We start from the raw sequence: 17,478 nt of genomic DNA on the forward strand, positions 1-17,478 counted from the left end.
GAGGGGAAAGGGGAAAAAAAACAAGAGAGAGAAATGAATTACAGTAGATGGGGTAGAGAGAAGATGGGAGGAGAGGGGAGGGGAGGGGGGGATAGTAGAGGATAGGAAGGGCAGCAGAATACAACAGACACTAGTATGGCAGTAGGTAAAAAAGTGGATGTGGAACCGATGTGAATCTGCAATATGTATACGGGGTAAAAATGGGAGTTCATAATCTGCTTGAATCAAATGTATGAAATATGATATGTCAAGAGCTTTGTAATGTTTTGAACAACTAATAATAATAAAAAAATAAACAGAATAAGGGAAGAAAGGGAAAAAAAAGGGCTGGTGATGTGGTTAACCATCCCTGGGTTCAATCCCTGGTACCAAAAAAAAAAAAAAAAAAAAAAAAAAGTCAAAAAATACTGTTAAAATGGATAATTTTAGTAATAGAGGCATAAGTATATCGTTCACAATTATGAAATCAAGCAAACTAAAACAATACCCACGGTTTATAAAAGTTTGTTCCCTAAGGTTGGACTTGAATGTGCCCATTGCTAGCTACATAAATTATATTTGAAATAATAATAATATTAGAATAAATAATTAAGCAAAAAAAAATCTAGGTCTGATTTTTATATTCCCCCAGGGGCTCAGGCACTGTCACTCCGTCAACACCAAACCACCGGGTTTAAACTCAGCAGGCGGGTAAAGCCATTCAACGCCTGGTACCCCTGGCGCATGCGCCCGTCAACCCTGCCCTGGAGGATTGGCACCTCCTCCGGGAAGCCCTCCTGAGGGAGGGCGCGCCCTCTGCTGGGGCGGCAACGCTAGCACCCCCAGGAGAGCTATCTTTTGCGCCTCATCAAGGACTCCGCCCCCAGCCTGCTCCAAGGCGGGGCTCACCCACTTCACGTGACCCTGGTTGGGGGTGTAGCTGGAGGAGGGGGAATAGGTGAGAAGGGCTGGACCCGTTGGGCCAGGGTTCAGTGGACGGTGGGGGACTGTCCAAGTCAGGCCTGGGAAACTGGATGGGGTGTATCAGAATGGGACGGAAGGGAGCGCTGGGGAGGGGTGATGGGTATGAGCCCTGCTCTGTCTGGGCCATGTGGGGTGATTTAGAGCTGGGCGTTTGATTTGGGGGGGAATGCCGGCTCTTCGCTTCCTTAGGCGAATCTGCCAGGGCGAAATGAAATAGTGCATATAAGCCATTAATAGCAATAGATATTACTATCTCCCACTTAAACAGAGAGGGCGAGGCCAAGGCTGCTGTAGCAGCTCCTGTGGGAGGCAGCCTCCCCTCCCTCACCCAGGGCACCAAGTCCAGCTGGAGTGCTTGATCCCTGGAGGGTCCCCCTCCAGACCTGGAAAGGAGGCTACCAACCAGGTTCCCGTAGGCCTGGTGCCCTGAGGTGGTCTCCCTTCTCTGTCTCCACACAGGCCCTTGTCTTCCTGTGGCCCTGCCAGGTGAACAGACATGTCACAGGTGGGGGATGCAGAGGGCTCCAGTCCAGAGGATCCTGTTCCCCATCCCCAACTCAGATGTGGGGACTTCCAGAAGGACATAGCAGGAACCACCCCCATGCCAGACCTAAAATCAGAGGCCCAGGTTTGGGCTTGGAGCAGGAAGAGGGGCCTCATGGAGGGGTCCCATCCAGGTGCCAGCTCCCAGGCTGGAGGTGCTTCTGAGGCAAGCTTGGAAGTTTTGGAGCTGCCAGCTTTGGAGCAGGGCCAAGATTCCAGGCCTGGCCCCAGGCTCCACGTGCAGCTGCCCACAGTGCCTGCTCAGGGGAGTGCTCAGCTCCCCAAGAGGCTCCAGATTTCCCTGCATGACATCTTACATACCAGATGCCTCAGGGATCTCTGTAGCAGGTCACCAGGTCTCCCGAAGAGAGCACAGGTGGACAGAGAGAGGCTGACAGGAGCAAAAGGGGCCAGCAGCCCCAGGCCCAGGGAGGTGGGAGATGAAGACACGTGCTCTCCAGGGTGTGATGGGAGAAACCCCACCCTCAACAAAGAGGCGCCCCCTGGAAGGGGCCCTCCCTCCGCACCAGGCCCTATGAGGTCACGAAGAAAAAGCAGGAAGTGTAGGGCCTTCTCCAAAGGTAGGAAAGGGGCTGATGGCTTCTTGTGGCTTGATCAGAGCTCCTCTGTGGGAGGCTCCCCCCAAGGTGCTGACCTGGAGTCCTTGGGGGGCCCCTCTAGGCCTCCCTCTCCCAAGGACGCTGGGCCTAGAGATCCAGTTGGAAGTTGGGCTGCGCGTGCCTCTGGGGCGGAGGAGTGTGAACACTTGCCTGCTGCTGGGGACCGGGCTCAGCCAGGCAGCCCCCATGGTTCTGTTGGGTTCCCAGTGCCCTTTGGAGAAGAGTCCCTCAGGCCCACTGCACAGGACCTTCTGCTGAACCCTGTGCTGTGTCTGGAAGTGCCAGGAGGGGCTTCCACAGAGCCGCAGGAAGCAGAGCCCCTGCTGGGGGCTGGCACTGAGAACCAGGAGGAGCTGGAAGCCAAGGCCCAGCCAGCACCCGGGGAGAGGCTAGGATGGGAACTCGCTGCCCCTGCGGATGCCTGTTCCAGCTCCCCAGAGAGCCTGGACATCTTCAGCTCCTCCCTGGAGTCCGCCACCAGCCAAGCCGACATAGGCCCCCTCGAGGGGCAGAGAAGGCTAAGGAGAGGTCCCGCATTCGGTGCCCAGGAGCACAGCACAGATACACGCTCAGACCACCCCTGCCAGGATGAGCCAGAGGAAGCCAGCCCAGGAGGCTGCCCCAGACTGGTAAGTTGAATCTAAGAATTTGGAATAGGAAGGGCCAGGCCACCTCTTCACACGATGCTTGGTGGTAGAATTCAATAGGGCGAAGCTAGATGGGTTCTTCTTCTTCTTTTTTTTTTTTTTTAATTTTTTAGATGTTGATGGACATTTATTTATTTATTTATATGAAGTGCTGAGACTTGAACCCAGTGCCTCACACATGCTAGGCAAGTGCTCTACCACTGAGCCACAACCCCAGCCCCTAGATGGAGTCTTAATGAACATTCTCTCTCACTCTTATGTAAGCTGAGGCCTGCCAGAGTCAGAAAAGAGGAAATGTATTACCCTACTGAATTCTTGGAGGGGTCCTAATCATCTGGAGTCAACAAGTCCTGGGTTCAAATCTTGCCTCCCATCTTTCCTAGCTGAGTGACCTTGTGATTTTTTTTTAATCTAAATTCCTCCATCTGCAAAAAGGAAATACTAACACCAGCTAAATAGAGTTCTTTGGGGGATTAAATGAGATTATGATGTAAAATAACGCACCTAGCACAGCATAAGGTACAAGGTAAACAATGTAATTCATGTTAACATTTGCTTTTTCTTTAGTGTGGACAATAGCCCTAGAAGACAAGCATTAGCTTTATATGACTGGATGGAGAAACTGAGGCTCAGAGAGGTTAACAAAATTGTTCAGGCTCACACAGCTGTGGAATCAGTACCCAGCCATGTTCCCTAAAATCATTGCTTCCCTTTCTGTAGTTTTCCCACTTACACTAATTTTGTTAGTAATTCACAGCTAACATGTATGTACACCAAAAATGGAAGGTATTTTTTAGTGACTATTTCCCACACAGTTGAAGTTTCCACATTTATTGTACTTGCATATTAATACATTAGATGTTTTTGACATAATCTTCCTGTGAAACCCAGAGAGATAAGGTAACAGATCCAAGGTCACCCAGCTGGTCAGTGACAGCCAGGGCACAAATCAGCCTGTCTTGAGAGCTTGCTGCTCATGAATCTTCACGTCATAGCACAGTAGTCCTCATATCTAGGTGGGCTAGCATGTGCGGGGTACTGTGCTAAGCACTTCATCTTCAATCTTTTAACAGTCCCTCAGGGTAGATGCTATTGACTTCTACCCATTTCACTGATGCAGATGCTGAGGCTTCAAGGGGTAAAATGACAGCCTAGTTAAGGGCGGAGAGCCAAGTCGTAGCCCTGGGATAGGAACCAGTGAGCTACCTGTTTGTTTATTGCCATTTGTACCATGGTTACATTAGAATGTCTTCATATCATCTTTGTAAACATAACTTCAAAACATTTATCTTTAATTTTCAAAGTGATGTGTGTTCATTATAGAAAATAAAGAAGAAATAAAAGTCACCCGTAATGCCAACGTTCAGCACCAACTCCTGAAGGCATTTTGGGTATCGATCTTATTTATTGTTAATGCCTCCTGGGCTCATTGCCCATCATCCGGGGATAATGCCTGTCACACCCTGTGCCCTTCCAGTGTCTTTCCTGGGAATGTCTGCGCAGATGTCAACATCTCTACCTTTTCAGCTGAGTGGGCTCTGGCTCTGCCCTCTGTGTTGCTCTGGGGCTTGAACTTGGCTTTGTAAGCTCCATGGTAGATGAAGCTCTTTCCAAGTTGGTACACGTTGTTCTGCTGAATTTTTCTGCCTTTCCTGAACCCTGCGTCATAGCTATCTTAGACAGCTTTGTCACAGTCCTAGGCGCTGTCAGGATGAGGGGCTGGGCTGGGACTTCCTTTTCTCATTTCCAGCCACTGTGGTGTAGCAGGCAAGGGGCTGGCATTCTGTCCTGGCTTTGTCTACCCAGTGACTTAGGCCAGTGCCTTCACCTTTCTGAGCCCAATTTCCTCATCTGCAAAATGTGGCTATTAAAAGCACTTACCCCGTGGGGTGGTGGCAAGGAGTACACGAGATGACACATGTTTGGCTTTTAACACGGCGCTGGGCATAAGAAAAATGTTTAAAAGGTTACCTGTGGTTGACAGGTGCGGTTTTGTCCTGTTGTAAATGATGCTGGGGCGGACATCCTGGTACACCTGGCTCCTCCCCACGCCAGATGATTTATCTGGACCAGATGTCCAGACTTGGGATTCCTGGGTCTGCGGCATTTTGGGGGGGCTTGTTGAGGCGTGGCAGTAGAGCCAGGTTCCTGCCTCGCTCTACTGGAAACAGCCCACGGCTGCTCCCTTCCCCGGGCCCCATCCTTGACTCTGCAGTACAGCCCATCATCCCACAGCTTCCCAAACATCCCGTTGCCATGGTGACCGGTGCCAGCTGCAGGAGAAGAATGAGGCTGGGCTGTGACAGGGACGGGCGGGTGGTGAAGGACAGGGCTAATGGGGTGTGGGCAGGGGTGGGCTCAGTGCCCAGCTGGTCTGGAGCCCCCTTTTAGGGCCCCAGCTCCTTCTCCTGGAGGCTGCCTGGCTGGAGGCAGGGACAGACAGATGGGTTCAAGGTCAGGCTCTGCCTCTTAGGACAGGGTGACCTCCGACAAGAGATGTCTCTTTCTAAATCATAGTTGCATCCTCTGTGAAATGAGGAGCATCCCGTGGGCCCCAGAGCTGCAAGAGAGGTGGCCCGTGTGTCTTCAAATGGCAGAAAATAGAGACTTTTGGAGGAGGGATAGGAGAGGATCTGGAAGCCATTATTTTGTCTATCTTGAGCCCCACAGGGGATAGGAGGGGCCATGGGGAGGGCAGCTCTGTCAGTGCCCTGAGCTCTGCCTTCAGTCTGCCCACCACGACCAGGGGACACACAGCTCCTCTGGCCCCAGGCAGATTCCTGGGCACCAGGTTCACTGTCTGCACCTGCGTGGAGTCAAGAGGCTGGTGAGGGAGGAGCCAGTGGTTGCAGCGGGTGGGAAGCCTAAGAATAGCTCTTTTGGCTGGGGGTGTAGCTCAGTGATGAGCTGCTGGAGGAGCATGCGGGAGGCCCCAGGTTCCATCCCTAACACGGGGGTGGGGGGGCAGGGGGAGAAGAAATAGAAATAGAATAGCTGTTTTTGTTAGAGTGCTTACTATAGGCTAGGAGCTTTCCCTGTGTCGTCTCAGGTCATCCTCATGAGCAAAATCATTGTTATCCCCCATGTTGCTGATCAAGAAAATGGGCATTCAGAGTTGGCAACTCACTCAGGGTCCCTTGGAGAGTAACAGGTGAAGCCTGGGCAGTGAACCCAGGCCGTACCACAGCAGAGTCTGGGCCCTCAGCCAGGCTGCCAAAGCCCCAGCTAGCGGGGTTTGGATGTGTAACAGCCTCCTGCTGAACAAAGAGGAGGCCTCCTCTGCAGCCTCCACAGTCTAGTGAGAGACAAGCAAGTAACCAGAGTTTAGCTACAAACTGAAGCCCAGGGGACTGTTCAGCAGGCAGAGCAGGTAGGAAGGGCGGGGCAGGAAGAGGGCAGTGCATGTGCAAAGGTACTGAGACAGGAGGCAGCATGGAGCGGGGCGGTAGGTGTGTTAGGGCCAAGCTGGGAAGAGTGAGGTGAGAGATCAGTGAAGAAAACATTGGATGGAACAGGAGACACTGAAGTGTGGTCACGTGTCAGGAGGAGGGCCCTCTCCAAGGCAGGAGCCAAGGAACCTTATCAGCATTAATGTTTATAGAGAGAGCTTGCCGGGTTCTGGGCACAGTTTAAAGATTCTTGAATAATGATCGCAATCCTTGCGTCACAATCCAATTGCGTCAATGCTATGAGGTAGACACTGGTATTATCCCCATTTTACTGATGAGAAAACTGAGGCACAAAGAGGTTAACTTTCCCAAGATCACACAGATCCTGAGTATTGACAGCAGGTATCCCATTGCACGAATATGCCTCCATTTATTTGTTGACTCCATATGGAAGGGTGGGTTCTTTGCAGGGTTTTTTGCTATCACACATGGCGCTGTTGGGAATGATTTGGTGTGTTTCTTGGCATATATGAGCAAGAGTAGCTCCAGGGAACATTCTATGGAGTGGAATTTCTAGGTTATAAGATACACATGTCTTCACCGGGGGGCACAGTGGCACACTCCTGTAATCCCAGTGGTTTAGGAGGCTGAGGCAGGAGGATCACAAGTTCAAAGCCAGCCTCAGCAACTTAGCGAGGCCCTAAGCAACTCCAAGAGACCCTGTCTCTAAATAAATAGGGCTGGGGATGTGGCTCAGTGGTTGAGTGTCCCAGGGTTCCATGCCTGGTACCAAAAAAAAAAAAAAAAAGATACACATGTCTTCAACTTCACTTAAGCAGTGCCAAATATCTCTCAAAGTGATTGAAATGTTTTATATCCCACCAGCATATATAAATGTGTCAGTGATTTCACATCTTCACCAACACTATTGATATTTTCATATTTTTATTATTATTATCAAAGTAGAGATATGCTACAATATCTCAGTGTTGTTTTAATTTTCATTTCTCTATTACTAAGGAGATTCTTGTGCATTTTAACCATTCCTGTGAAGTCTTTTGCCAAAAATAATAATTTTTTGTTGTTTAGCTTTTCTTATTGGTTTGTAGGAGTTATTTATATGTTCTGCATACACTACTCCTTTTCAGTTATATGTTATGCAAAGTTCACGGAGAGTTTGGCACATACTTTTACTTTCCTTATATGACTGTTGGTGAGCAGGAATTCTTGATTATTTTTATTGTTGTAAAATACCCATAATGTAAATTTTACCATTTTAACAATTTTTAAGTGTTCAGTTTGGTAGAATAAAGTACATTCATATTGTTGAACAACCATCATCATCATCCCTCTTCAGAACATTTCCTTTATCCCAAACTGAAACTCTGTACCTATTAAACAATAGTTCTGTTTGTAATTCCAGCAACTCGGGAGGCTGAGGCAGGAGGATTGTGAGAAAGCCTCGGCAACTTAGGCCCTAAGCAGCTTAGTGAGCTCCTGTCTCTGAATAAAATATAAAAAGGGGCTGGGGATGTGGCTCAGTGGTTAAGTGCCTCTGAGTTCAGTCCCCGGTATCAAAAAGAAAAACAGAAGTAATAATTCCCATTCTTGCTTCTCCCCAGCACCTGGCAACCACTGTTTTACTTTTTGCCTTCGTGAATTTGATAACTCTGAACACCTCAGGTAGTGGAATCATGCAGTTATTCTTTTGTGACTGGCTTATTTCACTTAGCATAATATACCACATTTTATTTATTCACTCATCTCTCAGTGGACATTTAGATTGTTTCCACCTTCTGGCTGTTGTGAACAGTGCTGCTACGAACATTAGTGGGCAGTTATCTGTCTGCGTTCCTGCTTTCAAGTCTTCTTTTGTCTATTCACTCAGAAGTCTGGGGGAGTTCTTACTATTGCAAATATCCAAATTTATGAATTTATGCATTCTCCTTCTTCCCTTCCTTTCTTTCTTTTTTTGAAGAAATGAGATTTTTGTCCTGTCGTTTTATTGCATCTCTGTGGCTTAGTTAAACATGGTCCTCTGTAAATTGGTTGAATCTAGAGGTTTGATTAGAATTGGATTCTGTTGTGAGCTTTGTGGGTGGTAGTGTATTCTTTCCATTGGAAGGCCCATAATGTCTGGTTTTTTTTTTTTTTTTTGATGCTTTCATAAAATGATAACTTTAAAAAAACTGCAATTTCTAGCTGTTGCTGGCATATAAAAATTATAATTGATTTTCACTTATTGATTTTGTATCCAGAAATCTTGCTGAACTCTTACTAATTCATATAATTTGTCTATTAGGAGTTTTTCAGACAGACAATCATGTGTCGACAGATGACAGTTTTTGTTATTTTCTTTCCAGTTCTTCACGTCTGCCCCCTCCCTGTCCTCACTGTGCTGTATGAGACCACAGTGTGACATTGAATAGAAATGGGTGGTGATAGCAGGGACTCTGGATCAGTTCTAGATTTTTTTTTCTTTTGGAGGGGTACTGGGGATTGAATTCAGGGGCACTCAACCACTGAGCCACATCCCCAGCCCTATTTTATATTTTATTTAGAGACAGGGTCTCGCTGAGTTGCTTAGTGCCTTGCTTTTGCTGAGGCTGGCTTTGAACTCACGATCTTCCTGCCTTAGCCTCTTGAGCCACAGGGATTATAGGCGTGCACTCTGCACCCGGCTTCAGACACCCCTTTTTGGGAGGTACCAGGGATTGAACTCAGGGGCACTCGACCACTGAGCCTCACCCCCATTCCTATTTTCTATTTTATTTAGAGACAGAGTCTCACTGAGTTGCTTAGTGCCTCATTATTGCTGAGGCTGGCTTTGAACTTGCGATCCTCCTGCCTCAGCCTTTCTAGCCACTGAGATTATAGGTGTGCGTCACTGTGCCTGGGCAGACCCTCCTTTTTTAAAAATATTTATTTTTTAGGTATAGATGGACACAACACAATGCCTTTATTTTTTGTGGTGCTGGGTCCCAACCGTGTTAGGCGAGTGCTCTACCGCTGAGCCACAATCCCAGCCCCAGACCCTCCTTTTTAACATAAACTTTCCCCCCATATTTTTAATTGGTGCCTTGTAATTCTACAAAATGGTGGAATGCCTTGTTACATATTTGTCCATGAACATGATATACAATAGAATTTGGCCATGGTCATTCCACCCGAATTTCCCCTTTCCCTCCTGTTCTCCCTCCCCCTGGTCTCTTTCCTCTACTCTGCTGATCTCCCTTTGATTTTCCCAAGATTCCCCCCACCTTTCTTTGCCTTGTTCCTCTCCAGCTTCCACATTTGAGAGAAAACATATGACCCTTGAATTTCTAAGTTTGTGTTCTCGGGATCCATTCATTTTCCTATAAATAATATAATTTCATTCTTTTTTAAAATTGTTCTTGTAGTTGTAGATGGACAGAATGCTTTTATTTTATTTGTTATATATATATATATATATATATATATATATATATATATATATATATTTTTTTTTTTTTTTTTTTTTTTTTTTTTTAATGTGGTGCTGAGGATCGAACCCAGTGCCTTATGCATGCTAGGCAAGCACTTTGCTGCTGAGCTACAGCCCCAGCCCTAATCTCATTCTTCTTGAAGGCTGGATAAAACTCCATTGTATACATATGCAACATTTTCTTCATTCATTCATTGATGGATATGTGGGCTGGTTCCATAGTTTGGCTATTGTGCTGCTATAAACATGGGGATGTGTGTATCACTCTAGTGTGATGACCTTGATTCTTTAGGATAAATCCCAAGGCATGGGATAGCTGGGTCCTATGGTGGTTCCATGCCTCATCTTTTGAGGATCCTCCATACTGATTTCCATAGTGGTTGTACTAATTTACAATCCCACCAACAGTGTCACAGAGTCCCTTTGTCTCCACATCCTCTCCAGCATTTATTGTTTTGTATTCGTGATGACTGCCGTTCTGACTGGTGTGAGATGAAATCTCATTGTAGTTTTGATTTGAATTTCCCTAATTGCTAAAGATGCTGAACATTTGTCTGTGTGTATTCCTTGGCCATTTGTAATTCTTCTTTTGAAAAGTGCCTCTTTAGTCCATTTGCCCATTTATTAACTGGGTTATTTGTCTTTTTGGTGTTAAGTTTTTGAGATCCTTATGTATCCTAGGTATTAATCCTCTGTCAGAAGGGTAACTAGCAAGGATTTTCTCCCGTTCTGTAGGTTCTTTCGTCACATTCTTAATTGTTTCCTCTGCTGTGCAGAAGCTTTTTATTTTTTCCCCAGGGTTAAGGACCAAACTCAGGGCCTTGCAAGTGCTGGGCAAGTGCCCTGACACTGAGCTAAATCCCCAACCCCGAGAAGCCTTTTTTTTTTTTTTTGGTACCAGGAATTGAACCCAGGTGTGCTTGATCACTGGGCCACATCCCCATCCCTTTATATTTTATTTAGAGACAGGATCTTGCAAAGTTGCCTAAGGCCTTGCTGCGTTGCTGAGGCTGGCTTTGAACTTGCAATCCTCCTGCCTCAGCCTCCCAAGCCACTGGGATTACAGTCATGCACACCATGCCTGGCCCCCAGAAGCCTTTTAATTTGATGCCATCCCTTTTATTAATTCTTGCATATTTCCTGTGCTTTAGGAGTCCTATTGAGAAGGTCATTGCCTGTACCTATAGGTGGGAGTGCTGACCCTGTGTTTTCTTCTAGGAGTTGCATAGTTTCTGGTCTGATTCCCAGGTCTTTGATCCATTCCAGGTTGACTTTGTACAGGGTGATAAGAGTCTCATCTCATTCTTCTACATTTATTTCTACCATCCTGTTTAGAATTTCTCATTCCTATACTTGGCACCTTTTAGATGGATTATTTCTCTTGCTCCTTTTTTATCTCTAATTTAGAATTTTTCTACGTCCTGTTGATGTTCTCTCAGCCTGAATGCCTGACTTAGCAAAGCGTAAAAGTAGTTACAGTCTTCCTCCTCTGAAGTAGGGAAGGATCTTGGAATACTTTCATTCTGAGCACGCACCTTCCCAATTTGTGTGTTATTGTTATCCAGCAAATTGGTCTTATCCTATTTTTTAAATACAACAAATCACACACTGTTATTATAGTTTCATGCAATGTTTGTTTAGATTTAACAACATATTTATCATTTTCTTTGCTCAGAATTCTTCATTGCATCTCAGCTTTTCTGAGTGGGATAATTTTTCTTTCCTTCTCCCTCCATGCTTTATCATTTTGTTTATTGAGTAAAATAAAATGATCAAGAAAACCAACTGTCTTTGTTTTCTCTACAGTGTCTTTATCTCATCCTCATTCTCATCTGATTCTACAATTGACAGTTTTCTGGTTTGGTTTCGTTTGGTTTGGTTCTGGGGATTGAACTCAGGGCTCCTCTAACACTGAGCTACATTCCCAGTCCTATTTTTTTTTTTTTTTTTTTTTGAGACAAGGTTTCCCTAAGTTGCTGAGGCTGGTCTTGAACTTGCTATCCTCCTTCCTTAGCCTCCCGAGTCACCAGGATTGCAGGGTGCTCTACCTTAGCTGGTGACACTTATTTTCTTTAAGCACATTGAAAATAATATTCTAGCCGGGCACAGTGGTGCATGCCTATAATCCCAGTGACTAGAGAGGCTGAGACAAGAGGATCACAAGTTCAAGGCCAGCCCCAGCAACTTAGTGAGGCCCTAAGCAATTTAGTGAGACCCTGTCTCAAAAGAGAAAAAAAAAAAAAAAAGGTTGGGAATGCTGCTCAGTGGTAGAGTGCCCCTGGGTTCAAGCCCCAGTACCAAGAAAAAAAAGAAAGAACATTCTACTAGGGTTTACCTTTCATTATGACGATTGAGGAATTAGCTGTTAGTTATTTTCCAATCTTTTTCTACCTACAGTGTCTTTTAGTGAGTGGCATTAATAGCACAGTGGCCTGTGGAATTGGACTGCCTGGATTTAAATCCTGGTTCTTTGGTTTGCTAGCTGTGTGACCTTGGAGAAGCTAATCATTTCAAGCCTCAATTTTCTCTTCTGTCAAATGAGGGCAATAATCATATTAGTACCTCATAGGGTCATAGTGAGAATGTAAAGTGCTTACAAAGCAGGAGTAGCATATTTGATGTGCCCTTACAATAAGCTATAATTGTTTTCTCTTGGTGCTTTTAAGATCACATTATCACTGGTGTTGATGTGTCTAGGTATGGATTTTATTTTTCCTGTTTGAAATTCACCAAACTCCTTTTTTTAAAATTATTTTTTGGTACTGGGCTTGAACTCAGGGGCACTCGACTACAGAGCCACATCCCAGCTCTTTTTTATTTTTTTATTTGGAGATAGGGTTTCCTTGAGTTGCTTAGCGCCTCGCTGTTGCTGAGGCTGGCTTTGAACTCTGGATCCTCCTGCCTCAGCCTCCCAGGCCGCCAGGATTATAGGCATGCACCACCGCATCCAACCTCACCAAGCTTTTTGAATCTGTGAATTGCTGTCTTTGATCAGTTCTGGAAAATTCTTAGCCATGCATCGTCAAATACCACCTCTGCACCATTTCCCCTCTTCTCCCCTTCTGTAACTGAAGTTAGATGAATTACTCTTCTTTACTCTGTCCTTTGTAGCTCCTTAGCTGTGCTTCACAGTCTCTGTACCATGAATATTCTGTATCACTTCTTTTTTTTTTTTTGTACTGAGGCTTGAACCCAGGGGCAGTTAACCACAGAGCCACATCTCCAGCACTTTTTTGTATATTATTTAGAGACAGGGTCTTGCTGAGTTACTTAGGCCTCACTAAGTTGCTGAGGCTGGCCTCAAACTTGCGATCCTCCTGCCTCAGCCTCCCAAGCCCCTGTGATTACAGGTGTACGCCACTAAACCAGGCCTGCATCACTTCTTTAAATTTATCTTTAAGCTGGGCACAGGGACACATGCCTGTAATCCCAGCCACTTGGGAGGCTGAGGCAAGAGGATCACAAGTTTAAGGCCAGCCTGGGCAAATTATATATCCTCAAAATAAAAACTAAAAAATTGGGGGATAGAGATCAGTGGTAAAGCACCCCTGGGTTCAATCTTCAGTACCCAAAAGAACAACGTTTACCTTCAAGTGTGCCAGTTTGTTTTGGCTGTGTCTAATATGCTAGGAAACCTATACATGGAGTTTTTAATTTTAATTTTGCCTATATTCCTTATTTCCAGAAATTGTATTTGGTTCTCAACCAGATTTGCCTTTTAAATGTCTCCACACCTACTCGGCCTTCTCCCTTCACTCATATGCGAGGCTCTTCTTTTATTTCTTTACACATATTATACATAGTATTTTGTATTCTGGTCCCATACGTCTGGCCTCGGGGACCTTCGCGCCTCCCCCGCTGCTGCCTGCCATTCTCAGCCTCAGTGCTGGCTGAAGGACCCTGGAGACCAGGGCCGGCCAAAGGCTCGGAGCTGTGAAGAGCTGGTCTTAATATCTTCCCGGCTCCTTTTCCCAGGTGTACCCTGTTTTCTATTTTTTCCTTCCTCTTTCTCAATTACTCTTTTAAAAAGCTGATTCATTCCCATGTTTTAAAAACACCACCAAAAAAGTGACCTGCCTCCCTCCGAGCACCCAGCCCCTGCCCTGCCTGCAGCCCAGGTTATGGGCCCTTTTGGTACTTCTGGAGATAATTTATGCACATTCAAGCGCATACAAACTTAAAAATTCACTCTGTCTGAGACACAAATGATAGCACACTACGCATATTGTTTTGCACTTGCTTTTTAATAAAAAATATGTTTCTGATTATAAAAGAAATACACGCTCATTTTGAATAACATAAATATCCAAGTGTAGACACGTAGAAAGTGAAAGTCCCTCTGGAATTTCCTTCCCCAGAGATACATTCTGTTACGCATCTATAAATATATATTTACATAAAGGGGCTTATGCAACCAATATTGTTCTGTAACCTGTTTTTTTTTTTTTTTTCTTCTTGTTCTCCCAATAACACCATGATATCTTTCCATGAATCTTTCTGCATCTCCACGGAGCCCAGCAGTTAAGTGTTGGGGCTTTGGGATCAGAATTAAACTCCAACACAGCTCGCCAGCTTAGAAGCTATGGGACTTTTCAGGGCCTCTCTGAGCCTCAGTCTCTACATCTGTGAAATGGTAGGATAAAGGTAGTACACCCTGCCTCGTGCTGTTCAGCGACCTTAATAAGGCTGTGTGGGATGAGCTTCCTCCAGGGCCCGCTACTTTGTAAGCCCTGGTAAAAGGTCACTTTTATTGGGACTTCCTCATCTCTTTGGCCACACAGAATTTATGGTGTAATATGCTACCATGTATTCACTCTTCCCTCTTTAATTGGATTGTGCCCGACTTTATTTTGTTATAAATGTCAACCTGGTGAACGCCGCATACCCTTCGGAAAGAACATCTTACAGTGAATTCCCTGCCAAGGGGTCATCACTGGGTTCTTTGGATTCTAATCTCTGCATCCTCTCTCTCTCCAAGGAGGAAGTGAAAATGCCCCGTGGGGTGAAGCTTGTATCTTACGTAGGTTTTTTTTTTTTTTTTACTCTTATTGACCTTTTTCTTCCCTGTTTCAGTGTGGCGGGGTCCTCCCCGGGGTGATCCTCCTCCGGCTATGATGCTGAAGTTTAGACTTCCAGTCTCTCCCTTGCAACCTGACCGTTCCATGATCATCCAGTCAAGGATTAATTTTCAAGCACAACCTGCTTTCTAGAAAATTCCTGTGGTTTGCAATAAATTTTAAAAAAATCAAAACACACTTAAAGTGGGATAAAAGCCTAAAGAAAGCAAGGAAAAGAGAAAGAAAATATTAGAAGTCCCCACCCTCTACCAATTCTGGAAAGGCACAAACTTCTAGGCTCAAAGTTACCACTGAGCTGCTTCCTGGTAACCATAGCAAAAAGAGGAGCAGGATGGATTCCATAGTTCATTAGAAGACCAAAAACTATGCTGCATCTTGGAATGAAGGGATTTCTCTCAGGAGCAATAGCTGGGTGGTGGGCAGTCTTACAGAAGGGGAGATGGTTGCAAGTGGCTGTTTCAAGGAGAAGCAAAAAACAAGTTAGTGGCCTCTGAAAGGGACATGCCCAAAGCTTTGACAGGAGGAGGTGGTGCGAGGACAGAACATGTGGCCCCTGAGGAGGTCACCTCTGGTCAGAAGGAGGTGAGAAGGTTCCTAGCTCAGGAGGGTGGGAGTGAGCACAGGCTCCTCTCCTGGGACAGGGGCCAGCCAGTCGGCAAACGTTTACTAAATCCTGCTAAATGCCAGGCCTTTTGCAGACATTGGGTAAACAGTGAGGACCGACATAGGCACGTCCCCTGTCCTCCTGGGGGACAGACAGACGGCAGTTGCAGGGGAGGCGGGCCCTCCGTCCAGGCTGGTGCTCAAGTTCTCCTCTCCCCACAGCTCAGTTCCGGGGCGGTGATCCGGCTCTTGGGGGCCATCAGCCACGGCCAGGCTGGGGGACAGCAGCTGCTGAAGCTGGAGGCTCTGGAGGACTTCATGGAGGCCGGCTCGGCCTTGCCGGCCCAGAGGCCCAGAAGGAGGGAGAGGGCCCAAACCCGGGGTTCCGCTGGTCACCAGGTACAGAACAGGCTCCTCACGTGGTTGGTGTGGCTCAGTCACCTGACTTGGAGGTGTCACTCAGGCACAGAGGGATGGTGTGACTTCTCAGAGCAGTAGCCAGGGGCCCACCTGCCTGGCTGCCTGGGCTCTGTGTGTTCTTCCTCCAGAATTCGGGAGGTCAGTTGGAGGAGGGGGACTAGCGTGTTTGGAGAGGGTGTCCTGTCAGGCCTTTGTCTCTGGCTGACCAGCATGTTCTGCTGCCCCCAGGTTGTCCAGTCACCTCCTTTAGGAGGGACAGCACGTGACTCCGGAAGCCTCTCTGATCCCTCCCTCCCTCCAAGCGGCTGTTCTGGGCCCCTCAAGGATCCCCTCCCCAGGGCCGACTGTTCAGGGGTGAGTGCGCCTGCCCCTGCCACCCGGCCACCCTGGAGAATGGGGAGCAGAGCATGGGGGGCCGCAGGCACTGGGGAAAGCAGTGTCCCCTGCTCACCTCTCCCTACAGGGTGGCCTGACGGAGGCTGCAGATGGGGAGCCTCTCCAGGAAAGGGCAGAGGACTCAGGTGAAGGGCCATGGAGGGTCCCGGCCCCAGCCCCTGCTGGGACTCCTGCCTCCCACCAGCCTAGAGTCCTTCCCCTCGGGCGGGGCTGCTGGCCACCAGGGCCCAGCTGTGGACAGGGGGGCCTGGGTCCCTGAGGGGGGATGTTGTCCATCTGGGCTCCTGGGGCCTGCCCCGCCTCATGCTCGTGGGGGCTCCCAGGAGGTTCTCTCTCCCCCACAGCTGGACTTCAGCTTCGACAGGAGATGACCCCCCAGGATCTCGTGGTTCGGGCTACTGTAGTGCGCGCCATGCAGGAGGCACTGTGGAGTCGGTAAGGCCTGGCCTCTGCTTCCCCAGTGTGCTGGCCGTGTTCTGAGGGCTCGTGTGTGTGACTAACCCCACTCGAGGGGGAGGTCACTGGCTCACCCGGCCAGCCTGCGGAGAGCCGAATTGTGAACCTGGGCATCTCTGCCTTCAGGGTCATGCTCTGCCCTTCAGCTATTGCAGCCCTCAGTGTCTGCTCCGGGCCTTGTTGGCATCACCCACAGCAAATGCTTTCAGACACAATGAGAGGCTGTGCTGGGAGCATCTGAGATGGCTGCCCAGGTGAGGCCAAAGCCCAGAGAGGGCAGGACTTTGTAGAGGCCACACTGCAAGTCAATGGAAGATTCAGGGTCACTACTATCCTCTCCCCTTGGCTTCACCCCCACCAGCCAGATCCCTCCCTTCCCCACCTCCCCAGCTCCATTGGCCAGGGACGGCCCGGGCGGAGGAATCTGGATTTGACTCTGGCTTTGCCATTGATCAGCCCTGATCTCTTCTGAGCCTCAGCATCCTGTGGAAGGAGAACGGTCATATTTATTTGTTATGAAGTTGGGTAAGAATAGCCAGGCCCAGGTAGGGAGATGCCCGTGATGGAAGTGAGTTGGCCCACTTGGGTTTCCCCGCCACAGATCTCCCCTGGGGCTAAGTGTGTGAATAACCCCATGGACTCAGTGCCCAGGGGCCTTCTCTTGTTCCTACAGCCTACGGGAGTGTCCCGACCTGGTGCTGAGTGAGGAGGTGGTGGAGGGCATCGCTGGGGACATCGAGGCAGCCCTCTTTGACCTGACACAAGACACCAGTTGCCGCTACAAGACCAAGTACCGCAGCCTGCTGTTCAACCTGCGGGACCCCAGGAACCAGGTGAGCGGGCTTTGACCTGGGCCTCCGCTGGGGTGCCGAGCACTGGCAGGATGCTCTCAGGATG

The 17,478-nt window shown here is 47.7% G+C and overlaps 1 protein-coding gene across 1 annotated transcript; it reads left to right on the forward strand.

Moving 5' to 3' along the window:
• The first annotated feature begins 1,621 nt into the window (after positions 1-1,621).
• On the forward strand, positions 1,622-17,429 carry Spocd1 (SPOC domain containing 1). The gene is made up of 7 exons (XM_077110079.1): positions 1,622-2,755; positions 14,607-14,648; positions 15,532-15,708; positions 15,958-16,083; positions 16,193-16,250; positions 16,470-16,560; positions 17,255-17,429. Exons 1-7 carry the CDS (start codon positions 1,622-1,624, stop codon positions 17,427-17,429), a joined length of 1,803 nt encoding a protein of 600 aa, XP_076966194.1.
• Positions 17,430-17,478: the final 49 nt, after the last annotated feature.

This window comes from Callospermophilus lateralis, chromosome 7 (genome assembly GCF_048772815.1).
Source record: "Callospermophilus lateralis isolate mCalLat2 chromosome 7, mCalLat2.hap1, whole genome shotgun sequence".
Classification (NCBI taxonomy): Eukaryota; Metazoa; Chordata; class Mammalia; order Rodentia; family Sciuridae; genus Callospermophilus; species Callospermophilus lateralis.